Source organism: Ambystoma mexicanum, chromosome 3p (assembly GCF_040938575.1).
Source record: "Ambystoma mexicanum isolate Mex_15411 chromosome 3p, UKY_AmexF1_1, whole genome shotgun sequence".
Classification (NCBI taxonomy): domain Eukaryota; kingdom Metazoa; phylum Chordata; class Amphibia; order Caudata; family Ambystomatidae; genus Ambystoma; species Ambystoma mexicanum.
Window position 1 is genome coordinate 548,043,104 of NC_090925.1, and position 16,476 is coordinate 548,059,579.

The window sequence follows — 16,476 nt, forward strand, 5'->3', positions numbered from 1 at the left end:
TAGTAGTCATTTTTCTATAGTGCGTTTTTGGCAATAAATAAATAACTGTTTATACATCCTGTCTAAGTGTAATCGGTGATTCCCATTGTGTGACCTCATTGTGGATCCCTTACAAGTGAACAACCTCTGAAGAACTTCGCCTAGGCCGCCTGTCACTGCTACCTAAACTGGTTTGTCTACAGCTTCCCAGAATTGTTCCGGTCACAATATAGGTTGGCCTTTTATACATCTGTCCACCAAACCAGAGAATAGAAAATCAGTCCTAATGGTGTGCCTTTGTCACCAGGTGTTGTCTCCACAGCATAGAGCATGCCCTATGGAGATTGGGACAAGCAGGCCTGAGTCCCTAGACTCCTGCACTCTCTTCGGAGTCACTAAAGACGTGGCAGCTGCCCTGTTCTCCATCCTATTCCTCCGCACCGGTGGGGCAATCTGACAAAGCCTCAGTCTGCATGGCTTAGGCCGCCCACCACTTTGTGTGTCTATCTTTTAACATCTTCGGACGAAAGTTCACACGCTTGGCAGTGGTTCTCGAAGTGGTCTTGAGGAATACAGTGGTTGCATACAATGAGTCTTTTCACAGGAATTTCCGGTTAGAAGAGGGACAAAACTTAAAAAGGAGTTTTTTCCATGATTGAAACTAAGGGCAGCTAGGCAATAAACAAACGGGAAGTGTGAGTAGAGACATTATCGAAATGTATATGAAAAATGCTCCCCCCGCTCTCCCCACTGTAAAGGCCGTAGCCTGGTGTAGGCCGGAGCCAGTGAGGAGTTGAAGACGGCCGTTGAGGTCTTCAAACTCTTGAAGCAACGTCACTGCATACCACTTCATCAGTCAAGCGCCGAAAAGAAGCATCAAAAAGCAAGGGACAATATATGGTAATCAGCAAAACTGATTGCTGAGATCTTGTCTTCCGAAGGGAAAATCCTCTCCACCCTCGTATCCCAGACTAGTCACAAGAAGGCTAAAAACTGCGTGGGAAGTAACTGATTTCTTGAGGTTGATGGGAGAACCCCAATTCAAATAGCATGTGCATTAGGCTGGCTGCCATGCGCTGGACTCCCTCAAGGGATTCAGATCGCACGAGCCAGTCGAGGTATGGCTAAAGGTGGTGGCCTTCCACTCTGAGCAGGGTGCCACTGCGTTCATTAACCTTGTAAAGACCCCAGGGCCGAATTGAGGCCACATGGGAGGACCTTGTATTGGAAATGAAAGCCCATGATCCTGAACCGAAGGAACGAACGATTGGGCTCCCAAATCGTGAGGTGCAGGTAAGCATCCTTCATATGCAGGGAGCACATAGTCTCCCCCACTAGTGCTGGCGTAACCATCCTGAACATTTTAAGGTGTAGGGAAAGGTTCAAAGTTGATAGGTCCAGTACAACTCTCTGGCCAGCCTGGTTCTTTTTCTGTATGGCAACAACCTTCTCCACTGCGTGATGTGCCATGAGCGAGCAGATCTCCGCCAGAAGAGTTGCTGTCCCAATCTGTGGGAGGGGAAAGGGGATGGAGGTATCAGCAGGCGGAAGCCCGAGGAAACCACAGACAATCCATGGGTCCGTGAACCTTGCCAGCCAGGAATTAAAGTGAAGGTCACGGCTGCCCACCCACCGGAGAACTGTGGATCTGGATAGCACCATCACAGTTTTTCTTTCTGAGGCTGGTGCCTGGGAGGGAGACCGGAAGAACCCCATGTGCAACGATTTGTGCTGCTTGCGTCGGTGCTGGCTGGGCGACCTGGCCGGCTGCCTAGAGTGGCGCTGCTGGAAGCCCCTGAAGCCACCAAAGGTACGACCTCTGTCGGAGCGTGGGTGACTCTGGCTATAACTCTTGGGTGCAGGCTTAGTTAAAAGGGAGCTGTTTGGAAGCAGTTTTTCTTTTTATCCAGCTACTCGTCTGTACATGAATGAAACAAGTACCGCCCTCAAATGGCAGGTAGAAAATGTGTTCCTGCACGTCAGAGTTGCCTAAGGCCAAGCAGTCCTCATGTCGGTGGCAACAAAAATAGCCCTGCCTGTGGTGTCTATATGTCCACTGTCGAGTCCATAATGTCCTGGGCTATCTTAGCCTCTGCCAGGCTAGCCTTGAATCTCCCCCGACTGTGGGCCGGAAGCTCAGGAAGGAATTCTGCAATCTCCTGTGCATAGCTTTTGGTTTACCGCGGCTAGCATGGCATCCGCATTAGCCTGCCATAGGTGGAGCGTAGCAGTAGAATATATATCTTTCTGCCATAGGCCTCTATAGGAGGGCCGAAGTAGGTGGAGATGTGGAGGTTTGTGGTTTAGCATACATAGAGGCCGCTGCTATAACCGAAGAGTGAGGATGCAGGTGCACCAACAGCACAAGGGAGTCCCCCTCCACCGGGCGATATTTCGCATCTAGGCGCTTGTAGAGGGGGGGTTTTACCCAGCCCTTCTTTGCCACAACAACATCTTTCTGCAACAGGAATCAGTTTTAGTGGTTGACCAGATGGTAAGCACCTCAGCCAAGACACCCGCCTCCGGTTGCTCAGCCTGTGGCTGGGGGATCCCCAAGTATTCTGCCTAGCTGGCCAGTCTTTAATGAAAGGCCCTAGCTGAGGAGGAGGTTTCTTTATCCTCCTCATCTTCCATGCCCCCCCCCCCCCCGATGTGTCCTGCGGGTCAGGGCCTGCTGGTGGAGTGCTGGAGAGTGTTGCAGGCGGTTGTGGAAAGCTGATGGGCTGCACCTGGAGCAGAGGAAGCGTGACGATCTGTGCATGGGGTATCGCAGGAACATGGGCCTGCGCTGGTATCTGTGTATGAACCACTACAGGCGTTTCAGTGACCCCTCGGGTTTACGACCGGAATTAGAGCTAAGCCCCGCGGGAAGATCCCTGGTACAAGAGAATTGCGGCCCCTCCGCTGCAAGACCAAGAGGAACCTTACACCCCTCATCTGTGTGGCCGGTAGCTTGCAGAGCCTCGGTTCCCACTTTCAGGCAGTAGGACCTGAAAGGCTCCTCCCGCTTGGACGCTTCCCAAGGAAGGAGTCACCCTTAGAGGGTGCAGAGAACAGGGCACCTACCTTTGGCCTGGTCTTCCTCCTGACGTACTCTTTGATGTGTTCCGGTGGCAATCTTGAGAAGAGCTCCCTCCACCTTGCCAAGCGGTTATTCAGCGAGCGCAGGGTGAGCACGCCAAGCAGCAGTCCCAGCCATGGTCCTCGCCAATGCACCGGAGGCAGAGCGCGTATGGTTCAGACGTGGGGAAGGAACACCTGCTGAATCCTGCAGTCATGCGCCGGGGAGGAGCTTGGCACCGGAGGACAGAGTACCTATGACTGAAGAAATCTAGAGGAAAAAAAGGGGGAACAAAAACTATCCCTGGGGAAGTTCAGCGTGGAATTACAAGCAATAAATAAGGGCCTAAACCACAGCCTAGGTGAAAGAGGTCCGCTCCCGTCGACGTGGAAAAGAGTCCTCTTTTCCGCGTCGACGTGGAAAAGAGTCCTCTTTTCCGCGTCGACCTGGTGCCGGTCGGCGGAGTCAGGGGAGCCACGTGCATATAGATTTAAAGGGGAAGACAATTTGTTCTGGTAAAAAAGGTTCAGCACCTAGCGAGGGACGCCCATACAGTATGGAGGAAAGGAGAAGGGACGTAGGAGTATTAAGTTATACAGAGTTTAGTACTTTCTACTTCTATTCCAGAGGTGCAAGAAGGAGGCAACCATCAGCCTGGAAGTGGGTTGGAACTCAACAGAAGAGCTCCAGCCCCTACTACTAGAAGCCAAGATGAGGTTGATTGCAGACATACCAGAGCTTAGACTTATTACGAATGGAGTCAGACGGGCACAGAATCAACTTCACCAGAGGACAAGACCCCCAGAACGAAGAGGGGTCAGAGGATACAGGGAAGTCGAACCAAAGCAAAGGTAGAAGCAGAAACTGCTCAGGTGGCATGGGTGAGCTGTGAGATTCAGGATCAGGACTCAAACAGTGGTTTGGGACTGTTGGGTTGCACGTTTCATGTCCCAACATAGGGAAGACGCTTACGTTGCACACGTCATATTAGAACAATGGTGTTGCTACTTTAGATGCAATGCTGACGCAATGTTGTAATTTCACATGTGTTCGGTGTCGATAAATGGATTGAGATACATGTTACTCTAAGTGTTACTTTGAGTTTGGTTTGGAAACATTTTAGATTTGCATCACTAGCAACATAGTAGAAGGTGTGGGGACAAAATGCAATTGTGCAATGTACAATGTGTAGTGATTAGAGTGGGAAGTGAGGAGCTTTATGCATGCGAGAAAGATAAGTCTGTGAGGGGTATGCCACTGAGGGGTGCGGTAGTCCTGAACAATGTACATGTGGGATTCTATAAAGGTTTAGATGGAAGACATTCTGTGTTATTAGGGAAATATGGGGTTTGTTGCGTTTTCATGGAAATATCGTAGTGTACCGTTACCCCATAGCTGGGTTTTTTCTAAGCCACAGAAAGTTTGGTTTTCAGAGGTTAACTTTGCATGGCCTGAAGGGTTCAATGACCAGGCAGAGGAATGAAGCAAACCACATTTGGGCAGCTGGCAATTGCATCAAATGGCTACTTGAGGGGAAGAGTAAATGAAGTGCCATTGGTTTGTGGGTTGGTAAATGGGTTTGTGGATAAAGGGACAAATCTTCTTGGAGCACAGAGTCGTCTTGTTTAATCCGGCCAAATGGCGGGTCAAACTGTGGTTAGTTAATAGAACACATGGAAGAGGTGCTGGAGGGCAGTGTTTTATGAATGTCGTTTAGGCTTTTAGGAAGACTAGTAAGATGTGTGCTGGGGGCTGCATGATCTGAGATGGAAGTCGCAAATAAAGGCAACGTGAAGGAATGTAGAAGGAGTAAACCAGGGACGCTAGTGCGTTTGTGATGCCAAGATGGTTATTGCTACATCAAAAACATGGTTGTTTCTCTCCCTCCTATTGTTTAAAGTGTTTTTGTAAAAGCCTTGCACATAACGTACCAAGTTAAAGGTTTCCTACTAAATGGGACAAGTCATACATTGAATTGTTTTTAGATAAGGAGATTATGTTTAATGACCGATTATGGAAAGGAAGCATGTGGGGAAGGTTGTGTGTATTTTGTCAGTGTCTAATGGGGTTTGAGAACGTCAGAGGATTAGATTTCCTTGTACTGGGTTAGCCAATGGGATTTTGAGGAATGATTTTGTAACAAAATATATGTGTGATTATGTTAATTGTTTAAGTGTGTATAAAAGCTGTAACTTTGTTGAGCAATGGAAGGAACTGTCAGGTTTAGGCTTCAAGAGGCTGACTAAATCCTTCTGGCTATTAGCAGGCAATACACTTGCTTTTCTGACAAAGTGCAGTTGGAGCTGTTTTTTTCGCATTGCATATTGGAGTCACATTCCTACAAGACAGACTAGCAGCAGAGATCCAGTTACAGGCAGGATCATGGACACAAATGATGAGGGGGACTCTGAAAATGACACAGAGGAGAACACTGCAACAAAAATAAAACATTGGGTGCATTGCAAGCAAGCTGCATGCAGCTCAGGTTGAAACAGATGTTCCAGGTAGCTGGAATTGTCCTTTGAAGAACAGCTGCAAGAGCCAAAACAAGTGTCCCACAACCAAGCAAAGACCAGGCAGAGCAGCAGCAAGTTATTAAGGGTTCCAGCAAGGTAGCAGAGGAGCTCACACCAGTTATGCAATGTATTCCACAAGGACAGGAAAGCTTCAAAAGAGCATTAGCTGCAGCAGGATTGGAGATCCATCACAATGCTGGAGGGGTGCAGAAGAGCCCAGCAGAGACTGTAGCCTTTTGTCCACTTAGGCGTGTAAAATGACTAACCATGATGTTTAAGCCCTGTCTTTTTGACTGTCTTTGTAAGCAGTCTCCCCCATCCGCTGGCCAGTGGTTGGAAATGGCCATATATGGCTTTGCTCTGTCATGGGCTCTGGTTTTGACTGGTTAGGGAGTTGCAGACATTTTTATATACATCCAAGAACGTGATGTCATGGATGCATCTGAGCATACTATCCAGGGTTGGACAGAGACTCAGTTTGAATGCTGCAGGTTCTTGAAAAGGAGGATTGGATCTCCCCAGGGCAAGGTTTCTGTACATCGGGAGGGGATCGGGAACTAGTCGACCACTGGACCTGGATCAGATGCATGAAAAGCCAAACACATACAAAAGACACTGAAAGCTGCTGCTTCAACAGGCATTGTTAATGTCAACTATTAAGGGGAAGTTCTGTCCTCCTTTGACAAGAGAAGGCCTGCAATGTGATCTCTTTCCATTTAACTGGTGGTTACAGTCTTGCACTTAGTTGGACATCCTCCCAGAGTCATTGGAAGCTGTGGGCCTGTAGTTGCTCTGACTATAGATCATGCACCCTAAAGTGATGTGAAACTCGCTGTGCAACTGTATATGGTCTTCGAGGCTCTGCTGAGATTCATCAGGTAGAGAAGACTTTCTTGAGCAGAGGTCATTTGTCCTCCTTCGTTATCTTGTCATTTTTGCGAGATTATCCCACTTGCTGCTTCATCAGTGAAAAGCCTTAATTCCAGCTCATGTTGCCATTCTTAATGCTGAGATGCAACAGTTAACAGAACCACTGACTGACTAGAGCAGAATCAAAAAATGCCACCTCAGCACTCGCCACCCATATGCACCCAGGCCTGCAACCAATGATAACTCATCTCCAACCTATCAGCCTATGCTTACATGACTCTTCAATCTTCTTAGTCATGGTCCGAGGGGCTTGGATGCAAACCTCTTGTTGCCCACCTGGGCCAATAAATCTAATAGGATATGAAGTTCTCTCTTGCAGCTCAACTTACCTTGGTGGTATTACTGGGGCAGAAGAATCATCTGGTGGACCTCTTGGCACGAGATTGGTGGCTACCTTCTTCCTTCATTGAAAACCTGTATCACCATCTTACAAACTGTGTCCTATGCTGGACTATTAGATTGATTCTGTTAAATATTATGGGTCAACTTTGCCAACATTTAATCTGCACCCAAGTACCCAAAAGTGTTTATATTACTGAAACTGCTGGAATGGACAATTGTTCATAGGCAGGGTTGGACTTTCTACTATAGATTTGCCTTGTGGTGTTGTACCAAAAACTATCAGTGGTCAATTAACATCCCTCCTCCCACACTTTATTCTATGTAAAAAGTATATTGTGTGAATAACAGCTTTCATAAAAAGTGTGATTGCTGTTCCAATTGGACACCGATGTTATGGTGTAAAAACATAGAACAGTTATAATTACCATGTGGCGTCACAGAATTTAGTACAACTTACTATAATATATATAATATACTATAATATACACGTTTTTGATACTTACCTAATTGGACAACCTATTGCTGAACATTCATTGTGTTTATGATCTAGGATTTACACCAGTTTCCTCTCCTCAGTAGTCTGACCCTTTCTACTCAGTCATGTTACCATTGAGAGTTGGTTCAACTTTGTGAAATATCTTCTGGTCCACTAATAGTGGTCTGAGAATCCCCTTTGTACAAATATTAAAGCTACTGCATGGTGGGGCCAAAAATGTGCAGATGCCATCCCATTACACTTTCTGGATGAGCGATGCTTAAACAGCACCCCAGGCCTGGAAGATGTTAAGACGGATTTCCCAAACTGAACCCTGGGGTTTAATTTGGTGGGGGGTGGGGGCGCGGGGGTGTTGGGGGGGCATTAGGGGGAGGGCTTGACCTATTATGGTGTGTGGGGTGCAAAGAGTTATTCACAAAAAAGTTCATTTTGTGCTGCTTTGATACATTGTTATCTGCCTTCTCTCTACGTCACTCCTTCACTCTTCCTTCCTGTTCTCTCCCAACGCTAGCCCTCCATTTTTTTCACCCTCCCTCCTGTTATTCTCCTGCTGCTGTTCTGTCACCACTTTACGTTCCTACATCATTTGCCCTGTCTCTCCTTACTCAGTCTTATGATCTTCCTCTACCGTCCTTTCACCCTCCCTTTGCACTTTCCAGCCCTTCTCTGCTTTACACCCCTTTTCTGTCTCTTTTCTCACTCTGTCCTCCAATTTTGGCGCTCCTCGGTCCCTCCCGCTCCGTCCTTTTCCTCTCCTTGTGTCGCTTCCATTTCTCTGTCCCATGTTTTAATTTGCAGATTGTTCATTTGTATTCGGTCTGTCTTGCCACTCTTCCCCCATACTTTTCTCAGTCAGTCAATATGTTTATTCAGATACAAAATCTGAAGAATCAATCAATATAACCCCTTCACTAAAAATTATATCAAATTACAATACAGGAAATATCAATACAAAAAGTCCAATACTAAAAATATAACACGAATTACAAAACCACATTCGCGACAGCAGCCATACAGAAGACAAAGATCAAATAGTCATCAAATCCACAGTTCTTCGGAGAAAATACTATAGCTGGACAGATAAAACTTACTAGCCAAGTAGGTTCATTTGCATAACAGCCCCTTCCTGTAGTGCATGGCTATTTAAAAAAAAGATAATGCCCACGCTCTTATAACCGAATCAGCACTCAAAAGAAACAAGATAGCAGGCCTATGGGAGCGGATGTTAGCTTCCCTTAAGACGGACAATAAGGTTGACTGTCTGATCTGGCTATATCCAGAGCAAAACAATAACAGGTGGGCCAAGTCCTCTTGTGTGACCGCACACCAGGCAACACGCCAAATCGGGATAACCTCTCCATTTAACTGTGGTTCCCCCCAAGAGGAGGCAATCAAATCTTGCACGTGTGATTAGCCAGCAATCTTTCCTAGTAGTGCCCCTAATTAAATAGGGCTGTATCTCCTTTGCCCGGCTAATCACTGCATGCTCTTTGTCTGAATTGGTCAAAAAGGTAATTTTCATTGCAAACACTTCCCCCAAAATGCATTTATAACTCCTCATCTGAACTTTAGTCAGAAGAGCATCTGGGGGAGAAAGGACCTTACATGGCCCTCAGAAAAAGCTTTGTCGATATAGTTGAGCCACAGGATTCTTCTCCAACCATACCTAGACATTAGAGACCCAATTATAAAATGGCAAAGGGAAGCACGTTCATTTGCCCGGATTCTGAACCAGAAAATTATTGGGGCCAACGCCCACTGGTCCTCCCACCAAAAATTCCATACCAAGTTCTTTAAGAAAGGAGAGGAACTTGGGAGTCCCAGTAGCTTCCTAAAAAACAAATTCTCCTTCACTTGTACCTTTTGGGCTTTTTTCAAAACCCCATAATGGTGCTCCATACAGGGTAACGGCTTTCGTCTGTGCAGAATATATTTTAAGCACAACATCTAACGGTTGGCTCTGACAGCGAGACAGAAAGCGTGATATTCCCCCTACTTGTTGGGTTAAGTTAACAGATTTTTTCATATGTGCCATCCTCTTAAGTGATCCACAGGTAATCAAACTCCTTCGCCCTCAGGATGGTTTCCCCATTACACAACATAGGAGACATTTTTGGGGTCCGCTTTCTGCCCACGCAGCCCATTTCAGCCCTTTTCTTAGTGTTAATCTTGAGCCCCAAGTTTCCCATAAAGGTTGAATATGCATTAATGAGAATGTGTGGTGCTCTAGGAGTCCTGGCTAGCAACACGGTATCATCTGCGTATGCCAGCACAGGAAAAGCCCTCCCCCAAAACCAAATAATCGGCCTTTGTATCAACCAGATTCTTTAGGAGCCCACTAATATACATGCAGAAGCAGATGGGTGCCAAAACATCTCTGCCGGACACCACACCCAACCTTGAAACAACCTGTGCAGTCTGCCCTGGGCCACTGCGCACACAGGCCACATTTTCTCTATTTATTTCCTCTAAAACCTTCAGGATATCCCCCGGGTATCCCATGAACCAGAGCACGGCCCACAACTTTGACCTATCTACTTTATCAAAGGCCGTGCTGAGGTCCATGAACGCAAGATACAGCCCCCTCATCCCTACAAAAAACTAAATTGGACATAATGTACAGATTGAGGCTCTGCTCCATAGTGCCCACCCAGGGGCAAAAACCAAACTACACATCGGAAAGGATCGACTCCTCAGAAAGCCAGGCCTCTATCAACCCCCGCAAACCCTACCGAAAATCTTAAAAGATGTATCTAAGAGCGAAATCGGTCTTTAAAATATCAGGCTCGCTGGATCCCCCTTCTTAAAAATGGGGGAAAAATAATGGCCTTTTTCCATGAAGATTGAGAACGGCCTGTCTCCATACAGGTGATTGCGGGCTTGCTGGCTGATCGCCTGGGGCACATCCTCCAGCTTGAACTTCAAACAAGAGTGACTCTGCCCAGATCTATCCACTAGAGTCCCTCCTTTAAACAGATTCCCGAAGTGCTCCAACCATGCGGCATCATCCACGTGGGTCCTGCTCGACCTTTCCAATATGGACCGGGAAGCACCCCCCCTTCACATATTCCCAAAAGGCTTTCTGGTTGTTAGGTTTCAAAGCGTCCAGAAAGCACTCCCAAGCTTCTCCTTCAACTTCCATTTTCCTTCCCTTTAGCTCCCCCCGATAGTTTGCTCTGGCATGAGCAATCTCGCTCCTACTGCAGACCAGAGCCTTTAAGGCCCTCAGCAGTGCTTTCCTAGCACCTTTGCAGGCCTCATCAAACCACCCTTTATTTGGAGCCTTCCAATTCCTCTTGCTGAGTACCGTGAAACGTTTAGTAAAGGCACCCAATAACTCAAGGTATTCCACAACTAGCCCAGGGGTTGAAGGGCCATCCAAAATACCAAGCATTAGAGATATGTTCTCAGATATGGTAGATATGTGCAAATTGGCATCCTGAGTTGTATCCCCATTTCATTCTCCTAGTACAAGGGGCCAGACACGCCGAGATATCTCGTGGGCCAACCTCCCCCAGCACCCTCTTCACTGTCAAGCAAATTGGATGATTATCAATATTGACATCCGGCAGTACTTTGAAACCCTCAGCCCCATCCCAGTGATCCAATGACATGCAAAGAATCAATTGTAGACAAACCTTGGTGGTTATTTAAGGTCAAATGACATGGTATGTCAGGTGCTAAGCGACCATTGACCGTGCAAAACTCCCATTATGTAACCTATAAACACATTTGAAGGCCCTTAGCACAGACTCTCTCATCCTTCATCTGAGGCTGTGGGATTCTTAGCAGCTGATCCTCTAGCGTTTCTAATACATTTTTGGGCAAAACACCCATTTTGAGGTTGAAATCACCTCCACCATATACAGTGCTCATTACGATTCTCCCTCTTTTCTAATAGATCATATATGAACACCTTCACACTTGATAGCCTGTCTGCCTCCGCTTTATGGGGACTATTATATAGATTTATAATTAAAAGCGGGTCACCCTTTACAGGGGAAATACAGATCACCTGTAGGAAGTACATTTTAGTTTTCAATACCCTGGCCCTGCACTCAAGAGATATCTTGATTAGAGTTGCCAGGCCCACATATCATCTTCCTCTCACATTCTTCTTTGCAGGAATCCCAAATGATAAAAAGCTGTCTAGCAACGGGGTCTGCAGTGCCCAAGTTTCCAGCAAGAGAAAACTTTGTGGGCAAGAGCTCTATGATGCCTGCCCTTTCAAACTTCCCCCTTGACCCAGTTATATTCCATAACAAGCTGGACTCCAAGGATGCCATGTTAAGTGCCCTCCCTACCACACCGAACTCTATACCCCACTGCACCACACTTTCCTCTTGGTCATTCGCACGTGGTTGGACACCTGTGTGTCAATCCATATCTTCACAAGAGGTTAGTACCTCATACCGGTTGGCTAGCTCTGGCCCAATAATCGGTCCCCTCCACTCAAAGGGTTCAACCCTTCCAGGTTTGATATTGTCCTCCAGCCCTTTTTCTCTTCTGTATTAAGCGCCTCTTGCAGTCTTCTCTGCCAGCCGCACTCTGTCCCCTCCCATTTCTCGATTCCGATCCTTTCTGACTAATCTCTCTACCTCTCTAGCCGCTTTTTACATGCCTCCTCCTGCGCTGTTCCTTTCCATTGTCCATTGTCATTAATTTCTTTCAGCCTTCCATTTAGTTCTCAGTGTCTCAATTCCTGCCCGGTCTTCTCCCTCACCCCCGCCTGACTACTCCTTTTTTCCCCCTCTTCATCCTGGTGCAGTCACTCTTTCCTTTAGTTCACTGTCCTTCTCTTCATCCCTTTCTGCCTCCGCTTTGCCTTTTTCACTCCACTTTTTTTCCATCCATCCAGCCAGAAACAGAAACCAGCAACTGCTTTGAGCACATAACCTGTCCTACCAAACTGTCTATATGGTGGGTGTGATTATGCCAGTCAACCGCTCTGATCATGGGCACACGAAGCAGACAGGGGCCAAACATCTTGCTTCTGTGCCTCTGAGGAAAATAGCCGCCACCATTGCATTCCAGAGGCCCATTCACACCGCACTTGAATAGGACCTCGAGAGAAAGGCTGGAATTGCTGTGCTGTAAGAGTATTCACATGCTGAGCGGCTGTTTGTTTTCAAGTCATGGGATTTGCACCCCCTGGGAACTGTTTCAAGCCCGCCCGAAGGGGACGCCCCTGATGGTTTGAACACTACTGCTTTAGGGTGATGTGTGCAGTTGTAACAATACAAGAAATTCACTAAGACAGGCTCTCAGTACTTATGGACTAATCCGCTTCCCCATAAGAACGATCAAAAAAGACAAGGGACGTAAAGCAGAAGGCTTTACCGACCTCCACAAAGTAATGACAGGGACCTAAACAAAGCAAAAGGAAAGGGCAGCCCATAGATGTTTATGGAAGGAAAGCAGTAAAAATAAAATATTTCCTAACAGTAGCTAGCTAAGGGTAGCCCACCAGAAAGTAGATGCATTTGCAAGGATTTTCAGTAGAACTCATCTGACAGAGATAGAACTAAAAACAAACCAAGCCAGAAAAAAAATGTCAGGTCTCAGTTGGCCAAAAGAACCCTCAAAATTGAATTCTTCCCAAACCGTAATATTGGTCAGAAATGGGCTCAAAGTTTTCAGGGAGAGCACAATCCAGTGATACTTTGTGATGAGTAATATACCCACAGATGTTCAAGTGCATGATCAAAGAAAAAAGAAAAAGGGTTCAGCATTGATCCGGAATACCTGCAGCTTTGAACAGTCAAGGTGAGTAACACGATACATTTTTGATTGGATTAAGCGCATTTGATTATTGGATTTACCTTGGACTCAAGAAGCATACTCGTTTTAGTTCCTGAAGCGTGAAATGTGTTCTCAAGTCAGTCAGCACTTCAGCAAGACCGTTGTAGACTTGGCTCTTATGGGAACCTCTAGGGAAGTACAGCTTCTTGAACACTTTAATATGAAGGCAAGCAAAATTAGGCCTGGGCGTGCTGCCAAGGAATCCCACTTATGAAAGAAGTCATCTGATAGAAACCAGGCCCTGGCAAATAAAGCCCTTTGATTTCGGGTAGGAGCATTTATCAGTAAAGATTTTAGTAGAGTACTTAACTGAAGGGCCTATATGGACAAATATGTAGATCACGTTTTGAAATTTGCACTAAGATGTAAATAATCTTTAAATATGAAACCAAAGACAAGACAAATATATGCAAACTAGCAACCTAATTTTCAAGTCCAAACAATAGCTTTGTGATATATATTCCACCATTGTTTAATCGTCATTCTAAATAAAAATCAATCAAGTCCACACCTACATTAATGTGATATCAAGCAAAAAAGGTAATGTAGAGCAGACAAGTAGTTCAACCTATGAAACACAAACATACGTAAATAACTTACTCTTAATAAACTTAGTAGTTTTGGAATTTTGAAGTCTTTGGAAAAGCAGAATGAATATTTGTTTCCTGTATGGGTCAACTGATTCACTTTCGTTGAAAGACAAAAAAAAACATTACATTACATAAGTTGCAAACAAATCCATAAATCAGTTCAAGCATGCTGTACTTGAATAGGTGCATGTAATTTTCTACGAACATTACAAAATATTCAGATTTCTTATTGAATGTATTGATTCATACTTGAATCCAAAATATTGTTCAACAAATCATTACTTTCTAGAGAAGACGTTCTGGGGTATGACATGCATTACCTGCCGAAATAGCATATCTGATGATTGTATCTGCTTGGATTCACATGCTATGCATATAGTCTGACATCTAGTGGTAATCGCAGAGTATTGCATCTTTCCTTCGAGGATCGAAAGGGGACGTCGACATGGGCGTGACCAACACCATCCCTAATGTGACGTATCGTGTACCCAAAATCCCTCACGCGTCGAGCTCCCTCCGATTGTGTTTATTCTGCCGTGAGTGAGCCTTATGACCATCATGAGTTCAGAGAAATAAGGTGTAAGCTGTCCATGTTCCTTCTACTCCATGAGGGGAGGAACGGTGGGCACATGTGAACCTAACCAGATACAATCATTAGAAATGCTATGATGGGAAGTAATGCATGTCTTTTGATGCTTGTTAATCTGCTTAGAATCGCATGCTGTGCATAGAATAGCGAGCAGTACCCAGAGATGGTAGTGGGATGTGTGAAGGAAATGTAGCAAAGAGATGCCTTAGCATTGCATGTGCCACCTGAGAATCAGACCTAGAATGTGTGTATCTAGGCAGTAGTGTTGTGTAAAGGTGTGTACAGAACTCCAGGTTGCTGCTTTACAAATTGACTCAAGATGAACATTTGCAATGAATGCTATGGAAGCCCCCGTGCCCAGAGTAGAGTGTGCTCCAGGTTTGAAGGCAGATCTCTCTTGGCAAGCATGCAGCACAGTGTGCTGCAGTTTACGATCCACTTTGAAATACTGGGCCCCCTTCTCTACCAGCTACCACTGAAACGAAAAACTGGTTTGCTTTTCGTAGTGGTCTTGTTCTTTCCAGATAGCAGATCACTGTTCTCCTCACATCAAGTGTGTGGAGGCTTCTTTGTGCCACATTAGTGGGGTTCTGGAAAAAGGTGGGTAGTTCTATTCTTGCTCAGAGGAGAATTGCCTAGCATTTCGGTGCTGGACTGCCCCAGAGCAGGACAAAGACTGATATGTTTTGGATAGCTCGCCTCTGTGAAAGATAGTGAGCTAATGACTCTGGGTAAGGCTCTTGTAACCAGGACTGTCTGGCAGAGGGAATCCTAGGACCCCCTTGTTAATTTGCATGAGTGCGCATGACCACCTTATCCTTGTGAATCGTGACAAATGGGTCTTGAACTGAAAGGGCCTGCAGTTCACCTAGCCTTCTTATTGATGCGACTGCCACCAAGAAGGCTGTCTTGTAAGCAAGTGCTTTAAGGCTAGCCTTATGCATAGGTTCAAAGGGAGGCCCCATTAGTCTAGTAAGAACAACGCTCAGGACCCAACCGGGAGCTGGGTTGGAAATGGGGGGATTAAGTCTTTTAACGACTTCCATAAAAGCCTTGATTACTTACATTTTCCACCACAACACCTTCTTCTGGGACGTGGTGTATGCTGAAAGTGCAGCTAAGTGGACTTTTAAGGAATTGAAAACCAGGCCTGAATCTAGTAGGCGAGTTAGGTACAGGACAATATGTGTTGGTGTGCATTCAATAGGATTGATGCTCTTGCCATTGCACCAGATGACAAAGCGTTTCCATTCGCTGGAGTAGCATCTTTGAGGGAGTTGGAGGTGCCCGAACTCTATGACCTCAGGAGCAAGGCTGCTAAGTTTAGCGTTTGCGGGCATGGATGAAGTATTCCCCCCCGTCTTGTGACAGCATGTTGTACAGGCATGGCAGCTTCCTGGGAGGGGAGAATTACATTGCCATAAGATGAGAACCAAGATTGGCGTGTTCATGGAAGATTCAAATATGGAGATTAATTAACAGACAACGCTAAATAAGCAGGGCACACACAGTAATCTCTGTGAACAGGAATAAGAGAAAAGCAATTAATACGGGAAGAATAAGAAAGTCCCATTTTGATTCAAATAACAAAGTTCCAATCCGATACTTTTTGAGACAACAGTACATGTGAGATGACAACCTAAGAGTCTTTGTGATTTCCTCTCTGCTATAAAAGAAATATCATTTGTCCTGAAGATGGCCAAAATATCAAACAAAGATGCTAGGGATAGCATCCAATGTATTTTTTTGAAAAGGCCGAAACATAAGAACATATGTAGACAAATCCAGAGGGTTAAAATAAGACGACCTCGATAAACCAAGACCCAAATGAGGTTTTGTTAAAAAAAAAAAGAAAAAAAAATAACGTGACTGACCAATACAATAAAGCTCTTGTCCAAAAAAGTGGTGTGTAATAAATTGTGTATTGATAACCGACGTGTTATGTACTAATCTCACTGATTGCACAATGTGCTTATATGAAGTCAATAGTACCCATTTCAAATGAAAGTGTGCAGAATTTAAAGTCACACAAAAGTGTTCATTGTTTTTATGTTGCCTTTTGATGAATAAAATGTATTATATGTGAAATAATTGGTGAACCTATGTATTCTATGTATCAACCATCTGGATGAACAAGAGGGGTCTGGAGGAGGGAAATGCTCTTCAGATTT

At 45.4% G+C, this 16,476-nt stretch overlaps 1 protein-coding gene across 2 annotated transcripts in view; it reads right to left on the bottom strand.

The window, feature by feature from the left end:
• The window catches only part of CSE1L (chromosome segregation 1 like), a 1,325,092-nt gene that overhangs the window by 446,182 nt on the left and 862,434 nt on the right, over positions 1 to 16,476 (bottom strand). For both annotated transcript variants that reach the window (XM_069651279.1, XM_069651278.1), the window contains exon 21: positions 13,727 to 13,812. In XM_069651279.1, the coding sequence (XP_069507380.1) occupies positions 13,727 to 13,812 (86 nt within the window). The remainder of the gene's footprint in view (positions 1 to 13,726; positions 13,813 to 16,476) is intronic.